The 17,654-nt window shown below is 38.5% G+C and overlaps 1 protein-coding gene across 2 annotated transcripts in view; it reads right to left on the bottom strand.

Annotated features, from left to right (window-relative positions):
• The window catches only part of zc3h15 (zinc finger CCCH-type containing 15), a 72,073-nt gene extending 55,211 nt beyond the window's left edge, over nt 1-16,862 (bottom strand). The window contains exons 1-2 of one of the 2 annotated variants that reach the window (XM_039757721.1): nt 16,650-16,862; nt 1,301-1,402 (exon numbers count right to left, since the gene is read on the bottom strand). In XM_039757721.1, coding sequence (XP_039613655.1) covers nt 1,301-1,402; nt 16,650-16,724 — 177 coding nt within the window. In that variant the 5' untranslated portion in view covers nt 16,725-16,862. Of the gene's footprint in view, nt 1-1,300; nt 1,403-7,159; nt 7,267-16,649 lie in introns of those variants that run through there. The other variant, XM_039757722.1, reaches the window with a different exon arrangement.
• Between the last annotated feature and the right edge of the window lie 792 nt (nt 16,863-17,654).

A 17,654-nucleotide genomic window follows, 5' to 3' on the forward strand; every position in this document is an offset into this window, starting at 1 on the left:
AACGAGAGCCCCAGGGCCCCCACAACAGGATGCTACCCCCTACATGCTTTACTGTAGGTATGGTGTGTTGTGGATGGTGAGCTGCTTTGGTGCACCGTTTGGTATTGAGGTCAAATAGTTCGATTTTGGTCTCCTCTGACCATAAGACCTTTATCCACTTGACATCAGAATCTTTGAGGTGCATTCTAGCAAAGCTCAAATGAGCCTTAATGTGGCCTTTCTTGAGAAGTGGCTTTTTTCTTGTGGCACTCCCAAACAAGCCACAATTGTGGAGCACTTGTGAAATTGTTGTCACATGCACAACATTAATGACCACTCTTTGTCATAAAATCCTGTAACTCGTTCAAAGTGGCCATTGGCCTCTTGGTAGCCTCTCTTACCGGTTTCCTCCTTGCTCTTCCATCCAGTTTGGAGGGAGGGTCGTAGTAGCACCAAACACTTGCCACTTGATTGATAAAGTCTTTGAGATTTTTTTGTATCCATCTCCTGCCTTATGTCTGTCCACAACTCTATCCCTGAGATCTTTTGAAATTGGCCTGCCAACCTTAGTCAGTTGTTTGCTGTCAGTTGCACTGTCAAGCAAGGGAATGAATGAGCCAGGAACAACTGTTTGTATGCTTCACTAATCACACTGATTACAACTGATCACAGGTGGAAGCCAGTAACCATGTTCTGTAACGGAAATGGTGGGTACTTACACCTGATTGAGTTTACAAATATTGTTTAGGAGGGGGATGATCCTTTATTAATCTTTTTTATTTTTTTAAATTCTTTTGAACTGTAGCTGTTTAATCTTTCACTTGGATGTTATAGATTGCATGTAGTAAGTAAAGCTGGAAAAAATATTGGTTTGTGTGTTTTCATTTAATGCTGTAAAGCAAAGGAAAATGGGAATATTTCGAAGGGGGGGGCTTCTTTTCTATACCCACTTATCTAGTAGTAAACTGGAGAACTCCAAAACTTAATAACCAAGAATGTTGTTTAATGCCACAAAGTACTTTTTGCTGTTAAAAGAAAGAACTTAACTATTTCTCTTTGATAATATTGTGTAAAGGCTGTTAACATATTCATAAATCTAAAAACAGCCAAACACCTGAAATCAGCAACAGTCTGCTCCTTCTTTAGTCTCGAAGAGTCATGTTGCTGTTGGCTATAAAATGCTACAAGACTCACTGTTATGCTTGAAGACTAAATTACTAAGGTAAATGATTCTCAACCATTGTTCCTCTCACTTTACAATCTTTTGGTTTCAGTCTCGTCACTCAGATCTAAACAAATGTAATTCAACTTCAGCCCGTACCTGTCGAGGATTTTGCTGGCCATACTTCACTTGATGAGTCACTGTTTTTATGAACTTCTGTTGCTTTGCTCCTTTCTTGTTCTTCAGGCCGAAAGTCTTGTCCTAATGAAATAAAAGATTGCTCAATAAAGATCATAAAAAAATTACAAAATTACACCTCCCAAGCAAAAGAGTATTATTTTAAATTTACAAATTACAAACAAGTGTGCATACTTCAATGCTTAACCTGACATACTGTAGCTTGACAAATGAAGTACAACACTGAAAAGTTTGTTGATGTTGTGCTGATTTGGTATGTTTATAAAGAATTAAAAAAAAAATAAGATGTTAAAAAAACAACGTTTTTAAATTGTACATTAGATATAAGCTATTAACTTATATACACACATTCACACAAAAACACACCCCCCTCCATAATGTTTAGGACAAAAAAACATTTTTCCTTAATTGCCCACAACTCCACAATTTAAAATAATAAACAATTCAGACATTGTTGCTAAAGTGCACATTGCAGACTTTCGGTCCTGTGTAGCAATAACAGCGATAACAGAAATAACAGATACTGAATTTTGGGTTTTCATTAGCTATAAGCCATAATCAGCAAAATGAAAATAAACACTTGAAATATATCACTCTGTGTGTAATGAATCTATATAATAAATGAGTTTCACTTTTTGAAATGAATTACTAAATAAATTATCTTTTCGATGATATTCTAATTTATTGAGATGCACCTGTATACACACACACACACACACAGTTTATACACATACTATACTTAATCAATATAATGCATGGGCTATCAGAAGTTGCAAAAGATGTTGTAGGAAGTGTGTGAGTGGGTAGCAGAACGCTGATTTACCAAGTGTGATTTCAGATACCAGCAAAGGCGTTGTTTTGGAGTAAATGGAGACGAAGGTGTGAGCAAAGCCAGGGTGAGATGTGCATGGAAGAAACTCCGGGAGCTCTGTACCATCTTACTTCTTAAAGGAGTCTTCCTGGCATTAAAAGACCGCCCTTACAAAAACTGTCTGAGGAGCAAGCTGTAGACAGAAAAAGTTGAACATGAAGCGAAGCTGGAAAGAACAAAATGATCAGGCGGATGTATTGAGTGTCACAGAGTGAGAAGATGAGTGGCGAGTTAAGAGAAAGACATGGTGTTGGAGAATCAGACTACAGTTATAGTGTGTGGCAAAAAGATCGATTGGATTAAGAGGGCCACCCAAATGGAGGTGAATTTGGAGATGAAACATAACATGGATGAAAAGAACGAATCTCATTCCAGGACCATGGAGACTGAAGTAAAAAGATTAAACTGGACAAACCCAGATGACAAGTCCAAGCAAGGATGTTGTATTAAGGAAAAAATTCAAGACTACTGCAGGGCTGTGGAGTTAGTACACAAAACCTTCGACTCCAAGTCCAACTCTGACTCCCCTATTTGTAATGTAAGCCAATATATAGTACTGGTCAAAAGCTTGGGGTCACCCAGAAATGTTCATGTTTCTCATAGAAACGGATACCTTTTCTTACCAAGATACCATTAAATGTAATTATAAACAAAACCAAGGGATTACTAAGTGTGGATAATGGCTGTTACTGCATTAAAAGATTTTTTAATTGAGTATTCATATAACTGAAAAGCCCCTTTTCAGCTGCCACTCTGTCAGCGTCTTAATAGTAAATTTCCTTAAGTGTATCCTTAATTCATCAAGTGTTAATGCTAATGGGTTACTAGAGAGACCTTTCTAACTGCTTTAACACCACTGAAACCTGCTATCCTGTTCATTTGGAACTGGCATTCCTCCTCTGCCACACAATAAAGATTAAGGTCTACACTGTAATTTGATATTTATGAATATCAGTACTTGTTTGCTTTAATGATAGTTTGATAACTACTTGCTGGATATACCAGTATTTTAAAGCTGTTGTTACTGTTAGTATTTATATATTTCATATCGTATTACACAAAAAGTCATAATAATATTCACTTCAATTACAGGAAGCCATTCAATGGGAATTCTGTTTTTGCAGCGGTATCGAATATCATAAAATCTCATTGGTATATATCACAACATTACTACCCCATACAGTTAAAAAGGTACAATTTTACAACTCTTCAGAAATTCTCATTTAGTTTTGTGGCCCCTAACTTCATTTATTTGTGATCCCTTAACTATCTTAACCTTTAAAAATCACATCACTGCTCTACCTTTTCTTCTGTCCCCCACAACCACATGTTCTTAAAGTCCAAGTTCTTCAATGTCACTCTCACTGTTATAATATTTACTTGGTCTGCCAGCCTTTCAGCTTTCCTTGCTTCTATACTTCTCTATGACTATGCCAAATGATACTTTTTCTGCAAATATTTTTAGATATTTTGTTTCATATTTTTCAACCGCTATCCTGGATTTGTATTTTTCATAGATTCTGGTATACAGACATGGATAAATTTGTTGACCCCTTACAGCTCATTAAAAAAGTGTTATATGCCTCCTGAAAAGAAATGACATGAAAAGCAATTGTCCCCTATACACCTGCATGCATTCAATATGTCATTGATTAAAGCAAAGCAAGTGTAACAAGTGATCAAGTATTGCTTTTCTACAAAGATCTTCTAACATGACCTGGATACATTTGTTGGGACCCCTAGAAAAAGATCATAAAGAATTGGATTAGAGCGATTTTTCAAAAGTGCTGTTTTCTTGAACTCATGTCACAGACATTTCCAATTGTGCAACTAGTCATTCACCTCATTTAAATGGAGAAAAATTGTCACACTGCTGTTTGGTATCATCATGTGTCTCAAACTGAACATAGACCAGAGAAAGCAAAGGACACGAAGTTGTTGTTGGGGATCAGAAAGAAAATGATAGACAATCATATAAAAGGCAAAGGCTAGAAGACCATCTCCGAGCAGCTTAATGTTCCTATGATAACAGTTACAAATACAAAGTTTAAAGTCTATGGCACTGTAGTCAACCTCTCTGGAAGCAGCCACAAAGAGGAAAATCGAACTTAGAAAAAGGGCAGAAGGGTAGTGAGAATGCTAGACAAAAAGCCAAGGACAACTTCCAAATAGATACAGGCTGAACTCCAAGGTCCATCAGAGTCTGATCACACCATCCATTGCCTTTTGAATGACAGTGAGCTCAGACACAGGAGGGTTTCACTACTGAAAGACAAACATAAAAAGAGACTGGAATTTGGTAAGAAGCACTTTGACAAGCCACGATGCTTCTGGAAGAATGTTCCTTGGAAAGATGAAACAAAACTGGATCTTTTTCTCAAGTCACATCAGCTACATTACCACAAACAATAAAATGAAGCTTTTAAAGAAAGGGACACCATCTCTACTGTGAAATATGGAGGAGGCTTGGTTATGTTTTAGGGTTGCTTTGCTGCATCTGTCATAGGGTACCATGACTCTGTGCAGGTAACACTCAAATCTCAAGACTATCAAGACATTCTGGAGTAAAACGTACAACCCAGTGTCCGAAAGCTCAGTCTCAGATGCATGTCATGGATCCTCGCAACAGGATAATGAGCTAAAACACACAGCTAAAAGCACCCAAGAATGGCTAAAAACAAAATATTGGAATATACTAAAGTGGCGTTCTAGGTGCCCAGAATCAAATCCTATCAAACATCTATGGGAAGAACAAAAACATGCACCCAGGAGAAGACCCCCTTCAAACCTGACACTGCTAGAGCAGTTTGCTCAGGAAGCGCGATTACAAATACCTGTTGACAGGTGCAGAAGTCTCAGGAACTGCTCGTTTGCAGTGATTGCCTCTAAAGGATGTGCAACGTAAAATGAGGTTAAAGGTCACATCATTTTTGTCCAGGCCATTTTCACTTGTGCTTTTGCTTCAAATATTCTGTTGAATTAAAACTCTAAAGCAAGGACTGATTTTTTTTTGTTTAATACAGAGCGAACAATGATGGGTGTCAAGTACCTTTATCAGTTTCAAGTTATTTCAAAGACAATTAGGGGTTCTTCCTTTCATGTGGAGGGGTACCAACAAATTTGTCCAAATATTAGCCAAATACAGACTAAGTAACCAAAACAAAATTGACAAGATGCTATTCATTATAAAGGGACAGAAGGATATTTTACAACCAGAATACACTAAACCAGGGGTGGCCAACTCCGGTCCTGGAGGACCACCGTGGCTGCAGTTTTTCATTCTAACCCTTTTTTTAATGAGTGCCCTGCTTGTTCTGCTAATTAACTTCTTGTGAATTCATTTTAATTGAATTGCTTTCATAAGATTTGTTCCCCTTAATTTCTTAATCGTTCCTCTGAATTGCTTTATTTCATTCCTTAAATGGCACTATAAACATATATATACAGTATATGACCTGTATATATGACCTATAAATACCTGGGAGTGCAGCTGGATGACAAATTGGACTGGACTGCCAATACTGATGCTCTGTGTAAGAAAGGACAGAGCCGTCTATATTTTCTTAGAAGGTTGGCGTCCTTCAACATCTGCAATAAGATGCTGCAGATGTTCTACCAGACGGTTGTGGTGAGTGCCCTCTTCTACACGGTGGTGTGCTGGGGAGGCAGCATAAAGAAGGACGTCTCACGCCTGGACAAACTTGTTAAGAAGGCAGGCTCTATTGTAGGAGTAAAATTGGACAGTTTAACATCTGTGGCAGAGCGGCGGGCACTAAGCAAACTCCTGTCAATCATGAAGAATCCACTGCATCCACTTAACAGTGTCATCTCCAGACAGAGGTGTAGCTTCAGTGACAGACTTTTGTCACTGTCTTGCTCCACTGACAGACTGAGGAGATCGTTCCTCCCCCACACTATGCGACTCTTCAATTCCATCCGGGGAAGTAAATGCTAACATTATTTAAAGTTATTGTCTGCTTTTACATGCATTTTTATTACTATTTAATTTAATATTGTTTTTTGTATCAGTATACTGCTGCTGGATTATGTGAATTTCCCCTTGGGATTAATAAAGTATCTATCTATCAAACAGAAATGAAATGTGAAGTGAAGAAGTCAACAGAAGACCACCTTAGTCAAGGCTTCAAACTCCAACCAATTTCAATCCAACCAGCTGCTTAATGAGGTGCTAATTCTTGTTGTTAATTAAACCCGTTCTTAAAATGAAAACCAGCAACCACGGTGGTCCTCCAGGACTGGAGTTGGCGACCCCTGTACTAAACAAGAATGGACTTGGAGGAAGAATCCACAATCTCAGACAAAAAGGAAGTGTATGACCCTGACCTTTACACCGTCACGATAATGACATCATGGATTGCCCATGACAAAACAATATGCAACATGGGAGAGTGTACTTTGTTTTTATCATTGTTAAAAACACTTCTAAATATATAAAAAAAAAAATCAATAGATTTCTTAGGCTTCAAAACTCTGCATATGCTGCTCAAAAATAAACATACTAGACCAAGAATCTTTAAGAAAAAGTAAAACAGCACTGCAGATAATAACACCTATCATATTATCTTCTAGACATGTTGATCAGCATAAAAGTCCTTTCTAATAGCATGAACAAAAAGAAAATGCATTAACACATTCCAAAAATGAGTGTGCAATTTGGCTACAACTCAATCATTAAATTTACTTTTGACATCACTATATTAGTCTGATAATCAACAATGACAACTTTCAGAGAAGACTGCTGATTTAGTGGTGCCAGGACAACAATCGCACCTTTAACGTTAGCAAAATCATGGAGCTGGTCATAAACGTCAGAAAGCAGACCAAACTGAAGTCTATCTTGAAAGGGAGGCTGTTGAAAGAGTGAGCAGAATTACATTTATGAGAGTGACCATCCACAACACATTTGGTCTCTTGGCAAAACAGCTCACCATCAGACGTGCCTTGGATGTCAGCTCACTCTTCTCCATCTTTCTCAATAACCTCTACAGGGGTGTCCATCCTCTCTGGCTGTATCATATCCTGGTGCTCATTCCAAGACCACAGGGCACTACAAGATGGCACCAGCTGCCTTCTGTTGAGGACATTTAACACACCTGCTGCCTTAGAAAGGCAAACACAAGTATTAATTAGCTCAGCTATTTTGCAGAGTTGTTTTTTCTCATTTCTCTCCACTGGCATTTGCAGCAGCAGATTCAGAAACAGTTTTTACTTACAAGTCATAAGGTTATTAAACAATCAGTGATAAGAATTCAAATACTGTACATATTACGCTGGATGCAATGTATATTATTATTTATTTTCTTGTATTTTTGTTAAGTATTCAGAGGACATGTGGAGGGAGTAAAATGACACTTAACTGTCTTTTTGCGCAGCTTAATGATCTCAGACTGTTTCGACAATGATTACTTGCCCAATGTAAACACAGACTATTAAGGAACCAGGTTTCTGCCTTAACTGGATTATTCACCTTAAGCTGATTATGTAGGTGCATTTAAATGCACTAATAGGATGCACTGATAATGAAGACAAATTAGAGTACAGGAGACTTTCTCTTGTGGTGCAGGGACAACTACCTGCGACTTAACATCAACAAGACTAAAGAGTTGGTCGGGGATTTCTGAAGAGTCAGAGAGCTCCTGAAACTAGTCATCATCCAGTGTTAGGAAGTGGAAATGGTGCAGGGCCATAAGCACCTAGGGGTCCATAGGAACAGCAAACTGGACTGGTTTGTCAAAATAATGGTGCTGAATAAGAAGGGCCAAAGACTTTTAATGTGTTTAGCAAGCTACTAGAAAGGTTTTACCAGTCTGTTATAGCCAGTGTATTATTCTATGCTGTGCTCTCCTAGGGAAGCAACTTGACTTGAGGTGATGCAAAACGTCTGAACAAACTAATTAGAAAAGCCAGCTCCATCAAAGACCAGCCCTGGACACTCTGAAGGCTGTTGTGGATTAGGAGATGGGGGGTGGGTGTGATCAGATGCCAACATGAACAATTCTGCCCACCAACCCAGAGTGCACTTTCTTGGGAGTACTTTTAGCCACAGGCTCATTTCCCTGATGGTGCAATAAGCACCACCTCTGAGGATCTTTTCTGCTTGCTGTCATTAGGCACTTCAACACCTACTCCTAACATCCCGTCCTTCACTCCAGCCAGAAGATATAGGAAGAAAGTAGACCGAGCGTGTGCTACAGTTATTTTAGCATAGTATTTATTGTATTGTATGTTGTTATTCTATTGTGTTGTATTATATTTTGAGTCAGTATTTGTATATTCTATGTTTATGCTACGGTATGAACTTCAGTTTATCCTTGAGCAGTAATAAAATGTATCAAATCTAATCTATTTTTTGTTTTACTTAACAATACATCATAATGTGCCTTACAACTGAAAATTACATTTTTTAAAGACATTTGAATACATGGATGGTTAAATGTACCTAGTGTACTTTCAATTGTGGCAAAAAAGACAAACGTTGAAGGAGATTAAACCAGTAGTCTTGTAGTTTACATTCAAATGCTTTTGCAACATTTCCTTGAGAACAGGTTCCTTTGTGAAGAAGAAAACAAAATTACATAATTTGAGGATGCATCTCTAATCCAGATCTTGAAAATCTGTGATAATCCAAGTGGAAACAAAATACACGGTGAAGTGTTCAACCACATGTATGACATCTGGGACTTAATGCTCCACCAAAAGAATGCCATAAAACAGTGTTTTTAAGGCTTCTTTTAATGTAGGTACCTTTTCATTTATTTACTAGCCACAGTACCTATCAAAGACAGGTAACAGAATAATTTAAAAATATTTGGTATCTCTTGCCCTCTGTGCCTTTCCTCTGTATTCACACATTTCCGAATCTCTCTTCACCAACACAACCCTTTTTGAGCGTGTTCTTGTGGAACCTGCTTCTCAAAATCTTATTATTTTTAAAGCAACAAAGGGGAGTCGCTCTACCTGCAGGTGTAGCTGCCTTCCACACTGGTCCGGTTGCCCTCCAATCCCTGGCTACGTCGGGCTCCATCCAGACCGAGACTTGGGTTCTTTCCCCAGCAGCCAGGGTGCTCAAGCTGGGGCTAAACCAGCCCAAAGCCTCCATGACTGCCACTGCCTTTCGACAGCCAGTCATCTTCAATACCAGTCACTCCAGCTCCGTGATCGCTCAGCTGGACCGAGTGTCGGCCAAACACTCATCTGTTGGGGTTCACCTCCCAGCTGCCTGCCTTTGCTCCATTGAATCTGCTCTCTCTCTCGCTCCCTGTTCTGAACCGGTTTTCCTCTATCTGCTTCCTTCTCCATTAACCTCCAGTTCGTTCCTGTTCTCCCCCTAGCCGCCTCACATTTCTATTTATCACGGGGACGTGGATCAGATGTGGCAATTAGCAGTTCCTGGGAACAATTACGGATATGGAAGACTCCTCACCTGTGCACTTAAGCTAGGACTGCCCGTATCACGAATTCCCCGGGAACCGATCAGCCACAAATACTCGCTAAGCTGCGAGTGCGGCGATTATTTAAAAAGTTGCCTTTTTGACTTGAGCTGTGGACCCGCTACACCACACTGTCCAGTCATTGTAGGAGAAAAAAACGTGTGCGAAATCGTGGATAAAACCTTGTGGATATGGTTTCTTCAGGAACGTCGAAGAGGTAGAGTACATAATTTAGAAATATTTTCCTACATGACAAGAGGTATGCTTTGGATTAACCGGCCAATACGGCAACCAGCCATGGGTCCAGTCCCGAGGTGGCCGGTTAAGAGGGATTGTACTGTACTTAACCATTTTTTTTATAACTGTGCCTTTCACTTTTCTCAACTCACTGCTTGTATGAGTGTTTCCAAAACTAGTACTTTATGATGGAGAAATCAACATGTATCACTGTTTTCTTTCTTCACTAATGATACAACTCCTTTCACAGAACCAATCACTGACTGAGTGAGCCTAACCTGTATAAATTCCCAGGCACAGAGGGGGAGCAATGTAATGGCACTACCACATACACAAGTAGGCAAAAAGCGGCACATCACCCTTAACTGATTGGCTACTGGGGGTGGCTTTGGGGTCCATCCTGCTTGCAAGCCAGCAGTCCAGCCAGGAGCAAAAACACCTTTATTCCAGGGACACATGAATGAAGTTTGCTTAGTTTGTATAAAGTGAAATGCTACGTTTTCTGAAGGAAAGCCCAAACTAAGAGCCGTACCACAGCTAACCAGAAACATCCAGTCCAAAACATTCTGCAATGACACACATATTATCCTTCTAATCTTGCCTTAACTAGGGATGCTCGGGTTCGTTTAAGGCCGATACCGATCACCGATTTTATGTTATCTCATCAGCCAATTCTGATTTTTTTTTAATCCCTTGAAAAAAAACTTTTACAATAATGGCCTGCATAACCAGAAGACATATGCCCTATTTTAAAGTGTATTTTTATAATTAAACTATATACAACAGGCATTAACTGTTCATTTTTTATCAACAAAATGAAATTCTGTAGGCTTATTATTCAGCGACCATAAAATACTAAAATAAAGTTACTTAAAATGCATAATTTAACTGATAAAATATGCTCAAAAATATTCATCCATAATACTTATGGAAGAAAATAAAATAGAATACTTGTCATATAAGCTGTCCCTATCTGAAACAAGGCTTAATTAAAAAAATAGTTCTTACTATTTCTCTAACAACAAATATATATATTCTTACACAATCAATTCATATTGACAATTAAACACTGCATAAATGTAAAAATACATGCACTTCCACATTTTAAATCATTTAATTGCACTACAGCTTTTTCCTGTTAAAATATACATGTACTATATTTAACCAAGTGTATTTTTTTCTTCAGTGTTATCAACTAGACATTCGTAATTCTTGCTTGTGTAACTATAAAATACTAGCTGTGTAAGCCCGGGATTTTTGGGTCCTAGAAACTATTGAAATTGTCAGAAAAGAAATTGAAATGTAGAGATTTCAGGTAAGGAAGGAGCTACTCTGGGCATCTCTCTTCTAGGAGGTTTCATTTTGCCGATGTGCTCGCCTCGCTTGTGAATTACCGGCTAAGCAACTTTGTCTTTCTTCTGAGGTTTCATTTTGCCGATGTGCTCACCTTACTTGTATATTAGCGGCTGAGCGAGTTTCTGTTTCCTCGGAGGTGTAGCCCTTACCCAGCTCCACCTCTCAGACAGACACACTTCCACGTGTAGATTTTATATATAAGATGGAATACCATTTTAATTATGTAGTACTTGTTTACTTACCAAAATTTATCCTGTGTGACACACAGCAACAAATACGCACAGTACACATCTTGAAAAAAGGCCTATTGTTTTCTAAGCAGCAATTTCAAATTCATCTTTATCTTTCCTATTTAAAATTAAAAGTGTAAGCTGCTGCAATTCAAACAAGCTTGCTGTCTAAACTCAAGTGGTGCCTCTTTAAATTTAAAAGACAAAATAAAGGTCTGAAATCTTTAAAGTAGCTTTTCTCGCCATTTGTCTAGCTGCATAGGATGACTTCTCCTATTACCGTTTTTTTTTTTTTGCAGTTTATTACTCCACTTTCTTTAACCAATCGTCTCTCGTTCACTGATAAAACAAGCCTCACTCACTGCTCTTTGTTTACACTGCAGGAAGTTTGCTGCAAAAAGATGTGCGCTGGCTCAACTACCATAACACCTTGCATAAAGACGTACTGCAACTAAATTACTATAAAGTTCAAAACAGCAGGGATGGAAAATAATTTTTGTGATCAGCCATTTTACGGATCACAGATCGAATCTTTTTTTTAGTGAATATCAGCTGATTTTGACTGCTGCCCAATCGATCGGAGCATCCCTGGCATTAACCCAAATAGTTTTAGCGCTGCCCACTTAGACCATGATCTAAATGCAATCTTGGGTACCAGTAACATTTATACGCACAAAACACTGGCTTAATTAATTAACAAGTGCATCTCCTGGAATACTGCTGTGGCACTCATGAAATGGATGAAAACCACGGCTGTGGAGTTGGTACACAAAAACTTCAACTCTGACTTCTAAATATTTGGTACCAGCCTCTCTGAATCCTCCTTTTGTAATGAGACTAATATATTTACTGCGTTGATTGAAAGCACACAACATACAAAGGCTTTCAAACACTGCCAATACAAATCGTCAAGCTACTTTTTAGCACCCTGATCTGTTAAAGTTTGGTTTAAATGCTTTTTTAAACTACTAATGAAAGATGTTACAAACACTGAACATGACTGAACACGACACATATAAACTTTTAAAACAAAAAAGGCTATATTTGCATCAAAAGGTTAAAATTAAAAAATTGTTTAATCAAATTAGTATGTGTGAAACTTGAAATTGCAGTTCATTGTATTACATTTAACATTAAGTCAGAGTCGGCACATGTTTACTGACTCCAACTCCAGTAATGCGATAATTGTTTCCGACTCCATAGCCCTGCCTAAACATGCAGTCAAAAACCAGTATTCTGGAATAACCTACTGAAGACCCACACTTCAGTTACAATTGAAAAATGTTAAAATTGTTTAAAACGATAGTTCATCAACTATACCATTTGAATGTGGAGGAAGATGAATACTATTCACAATAATGAACACAATATGCAGAGCTAGTGGAGACTACTAATATAGGACTCTACTTTTTCTATGACTAGTATGTGTGATATATAAATGTGTATTGATTTATTTTTATTTATTAAGTTTGGTATGCCATTTATTAATTCCTATTTTTGTTAATTGTAATTTGTTTTTCTTGTCCTGTAACTACTGTATATACTTGTATAAAAGCCGGGTCTTGAAACACGAAAAATCCATCATAAAATCAAACCGCGACTTACATGTCTGTTCAAAAATGTGAAAAAAAATTTTTTCTTCTTATTTACTATTTACTCCAATCTCGCATCAGTTTCTCTGATAAATCGAATTTTGTTGCAGCAGCACTTCAACGACTTTTAATTTAAAACCAGCTTCATATTTTCTTCTGATTGAACGTAGATAAGGGATGCTCTTACGATAAAGATGTATGAGGGTGTGAGATACAAAAAACCCAAAACAGTGCAAACGTCGCTTCGGAATAGTTTGGGTATTACCGTGTGGTCATGTAGGCATAGTACATGGAAAAAAAAAGGCAGTGTGCCCCGTGGTTACTCCCTAAGGTGGGCGTTAGCATATCATAATCCCTTGTATCAGTAGCGCAAGTTTTCCAAATTCGACTTGTACAACCAACATTACAAAATACCAGAAATTATACAGTAAAATTAAGCCCCAACTTATCCGTGGGCGAACTTAAATGCGACTATATACGGTATTTCTTTGACATCTTGAAAAGCCACATGATTTGTATGAAAATGTAGGATAGAATTACATATTGCTATTGATGACTTAATTTTACCTTTCTGTTAAACATTTTACTTTACTTTTAATTAAAAGAGGATACAGAGAGTTTTGTTCTCCCATCAATATAAAGCTTCTGTTGTTGCTCAGGTCTCCAAACACTTAGCACAATTCAAAAATAAGCAAGTAAACACTGGGCTGGTAGTTATTAACTGTTGTGGCAGACGGTCAAGGACCTTACCCGGCCCAGGACGCCTCGATAGTGGAAGGACCGGGGAGTTTATTCAGGACATTATCACCCCCAGAACGCTAGAGGGTGGCCTCCCAATATGCTTTGGGGCATAGATGCTCAACCCTGCTGGGGCCCGTGGACACTGCCAGGGGGTGCCTGGATGTTTGCCGAACACTAGTTGGCAGCACTTCCGCCACACCAGGAAACTCTGCCAGAATAAGCTCATTGAGTACCTGGAGTGCTTCCAAGTGTCCTATAAGAGGAGCCAGCCGCCACGTCTCGGGTAGCCAGAGTCAGGAGGAGGTGGATGAAGCTTGCTGGGTGAGGAGTGAAGATGGAGGAGAGAGAGAGAGAGAGAGAGAGAGAGAGAGAGAGAGAAGGTAAAGGACTGTGAACTGTACTTTGGTGCTTGTAGTGTGCTGTGCTCTGGGGAGTGAGGAAAAGTGCTTCCCAGCTCAAAATAAAGAGTGTTGTGTGTCACACATGTGTCGCCACCTGTCTGTGTCAGGGAGACTGCATGCACCCCTGGTTTCCATACTGCATAAACCTTAATATTCCCTCTACTTGGCAACAACAGTAAAACCCATTGATCTTAAAGTGATCTATACACACAGTGCTTCTGCAGCACCTCAAGGTGTTTTGGTGCTCAAAATTGTAAACCACGGCTGTGGAGTAGATACACAATAACTTTAACTCTGACTCTTAAATTTATATTGCCACCCTCTCCAACTCCTCTATTTGAAATCAGACCAATATATTTACTGTGTTGATTGAAAGCACACAACATATAACCTACAAGGCTTTTCAACACTGTCAGCGTGAATCATTTTAGCACGCTAACCTGTTAAGAGTTTGGTTTTGAAGGCTTTTTTTAATATCACTTATTAAAGAAGTTTCAAACAGAGTAACTTTAAACATAAGACATAACTAATAGAATAAAACCTATGTTATACTTTTATCAAAAGAAGAAAAAATATTTTAATCGAGTGGAAATTTTACCACAATTTACGTTTAGTGAATACATTTTTACTGACTAAAGCTCCTGTAATGCAATAATTGCTTCCGTCCCCAAGACTCTGACTTATTAGCCAAAAACCAGTATTCTGGAATAACCTACTCAAGACTCGCACTTCAGTTCAATCGAGAAATGTTAAAATTGTTTAAAATGATCGTTCATCAAACTGTCCCATTCAAATATGAGGTAAGATAAATACGCTTCTCAATAATGAACACAACATGCACAGCTAGTAGAGACGAATACAGGGCGATTCTAATCAGCAGGGCACCCAAGTGTTGAAGTACTACTGTCTTAATAATGAAACAACCCAAACCAAATAAAGATCACAATATTCCTGGATAAATGTACGATCGAGTAGAGGCATGGCTCTCTTTTTGATTTATCTGTGAATGTACTGGAGGACCGTGCTATCAGTGAAGGTTATTTCCAAAAAGATGGGGCAACCCGTCACACTTCAGCTTGCAGCATGGCACAAATTGAATCTTTATTGGCAATCGGGTCATTTCAAAGGGACTATGGCCATCTTGTTCCCCGGACCTGTCACCTCTGAATTTCTTCCTCTGGGAAACGCTGAAAGCAAAAGTGTACAAGGACAAGCCTCATACACTGGAACAATTACAGTGAAACACTGAACAGGAAATTGCTGCCATCACCCCTACAGTGGTTGAGGATAAATTTGCAAACATGGAGCGTTGTGTCGATCTGTATTTGCAAAAAGATGGCGACCATTTCCAACACCGAATGTGATTGGATCGTTTACACATCTATCAAGGTATGCACTATATTTATTTAGTTTCTATCACTTCATTACTATGGGAGTAACATGTCATAACTCGGAGCCCACCTATTAGAATTTCCCTGTATTATGGGACTCTACCTATGACTTTTTACAGTGCTATTATAGTGTGTATTGGTATATTTTTAATGACTAATTTTGGTATGCCATTCACTCATTAATATTTTTTATCAATTCTCTTTTTTATAGCTATTTCTTTCACATCTTGTCAAGCACTTTGAGCTGCATTATTTGTATGGAAATGTGCTATAGGAATACAGGGTGCTGATGTTGATTTCTACTTTTATATTAAAAATATTGGCTCAAAAATGTGTGTATAATTAAAAACCTTTCTTTACTTGTAATTAAACAGAGGATACATAGAAGGTTGTTCTCCCTTCAATATAAGGATTTTAGTGATCATTTAACTGAATGCAAAAGTAAAACAGTAAATGGCGAGCTGGTAGTTGTTAATTGTATAAAACTTAAGCTTTGTACATGACAACAAAAGAAACACTTTCATTTTTCATAAAGTGAGTTACACACACAGAGCTCTCCTAAAAGTACAGATTCACCATTCTCCATTTTTCATAGAGTGAATTACATACACATACCAGTCCTGAAAGTGAAGATTCACCAATCTCCATACGTTCAATAAAAATGCTTTCAACAAACCACTCCATTTCAAAATCATGACCTCAGTTGGTCTTCCTTGTGATATATATATATATATATATAAAAATACAAAACAAAATGTTCCTTTCGTGATGCTCGGTGATGACTGCACAACCCTTTTCTCCTAACCGCTTCAGTAAGTCAGGGCTCATGGGGTCGGTAATCCCAGATGCTAACTGGAACTTTTCCATTTTAAAAGTACTGACACGGCTTATCCCTTCAACTCGTCAAGATTTCCTTTTTCATTTTTATTTTTCAGAGTGCCCGACCTTTGCGAATACCGGCAACGCTAGGCCCTAAAACAGCATGGTTAGCGCTAAACTGACATGTCTGACGTGCACTACTGCAAGCCTCAAACGCTCACCTCGATTATCTTCTCCTTTTTCTTTTGGTCGGCTTTTTTACCGGGAGCTGCCGATGCTGGTTTCTTGGGGGGCATACTGTCTTCAAATAAACAAAACGAAGCAAGCGGTGACAAATTTCTTTAATAATAAACTACTTCTTGTATCCACCAACACCACCACCCGAAACTCAGGAAGCAGGCCTGCACACTGGCAGGGCCGTAGAGCATCATGGGTAGAATGAGAGCGCCGCGGCTCGTCGCACACGCGACATCATAACCGGAAGTGCTCTGAACCAATAAGAAACGGCCAGTGCAGTACTGCTCATAGACTTATACTGTGTAGATAGACGCCGTGGGTTGCCCAGTCGACACGTAAGTCAGCGCGTCCGCCCTATTGCGAGTGGCAAAAGTGCAATTTAAGCTAATACAGGTAGGCGTGTTTTTCTGATGAAAAAACAATAACATTTAAAACAGTATCGTTTACGTACAACAGATTTTGGCGAATCTTTTAAATGCAATTATTTATATCCATTTATAAACTAATAATGGCAATTATTGAGACGAAAACTTGACCAATGTCTGAACGTCAAAATAGTAAGACTGCAACTGGGAGTCTGGTCTTTCTTTTAACAGTGAAATGATCCACTCAATGACAAAACTAAACAATTTTATTGTATAAAAATTGGCTTAATAATTTCTGAAAACATTTCACTCATTCCTCTTTCAATCTCTCTCTCTCTTTCACACACAATGTGGTTACTTAAATATATACAGGATAGGATCTAAAATCCTTCAAACAGAACTGTCTTCCATAGCTTTTTCCGTGTGTTGCTACTCTGTAATTTGAGAGTATTCACTCTGGCAATACGGTGCAGCCTTAGTTTGTGGAAGACAGACACAACTAAAAACATGAGCATGAAATGATGGCTGTCAGTTTCAAACTGTGTTTCCTCGATGTGCTCCTTCATCTGAACCAATCTCAGCCCGAACAAACTGATTGATCAAAGATCCACTGACAGCTTGCCC

This window comes from Polypterus senegalus, chromosome 6 (genome assembly GCF_016835505.1).
Source record: "Polypterus senegalus isolate Bchr_013 chromosome 6, ASM1683550v1, whole genome shotgun sequence".
NCBI classification, from domain to species: Eukaryota; Metazoa; Chordata; class Cladistia; order Polypteriformes; family Polypteridae; genus Polypterus; species Polypterus senegalus.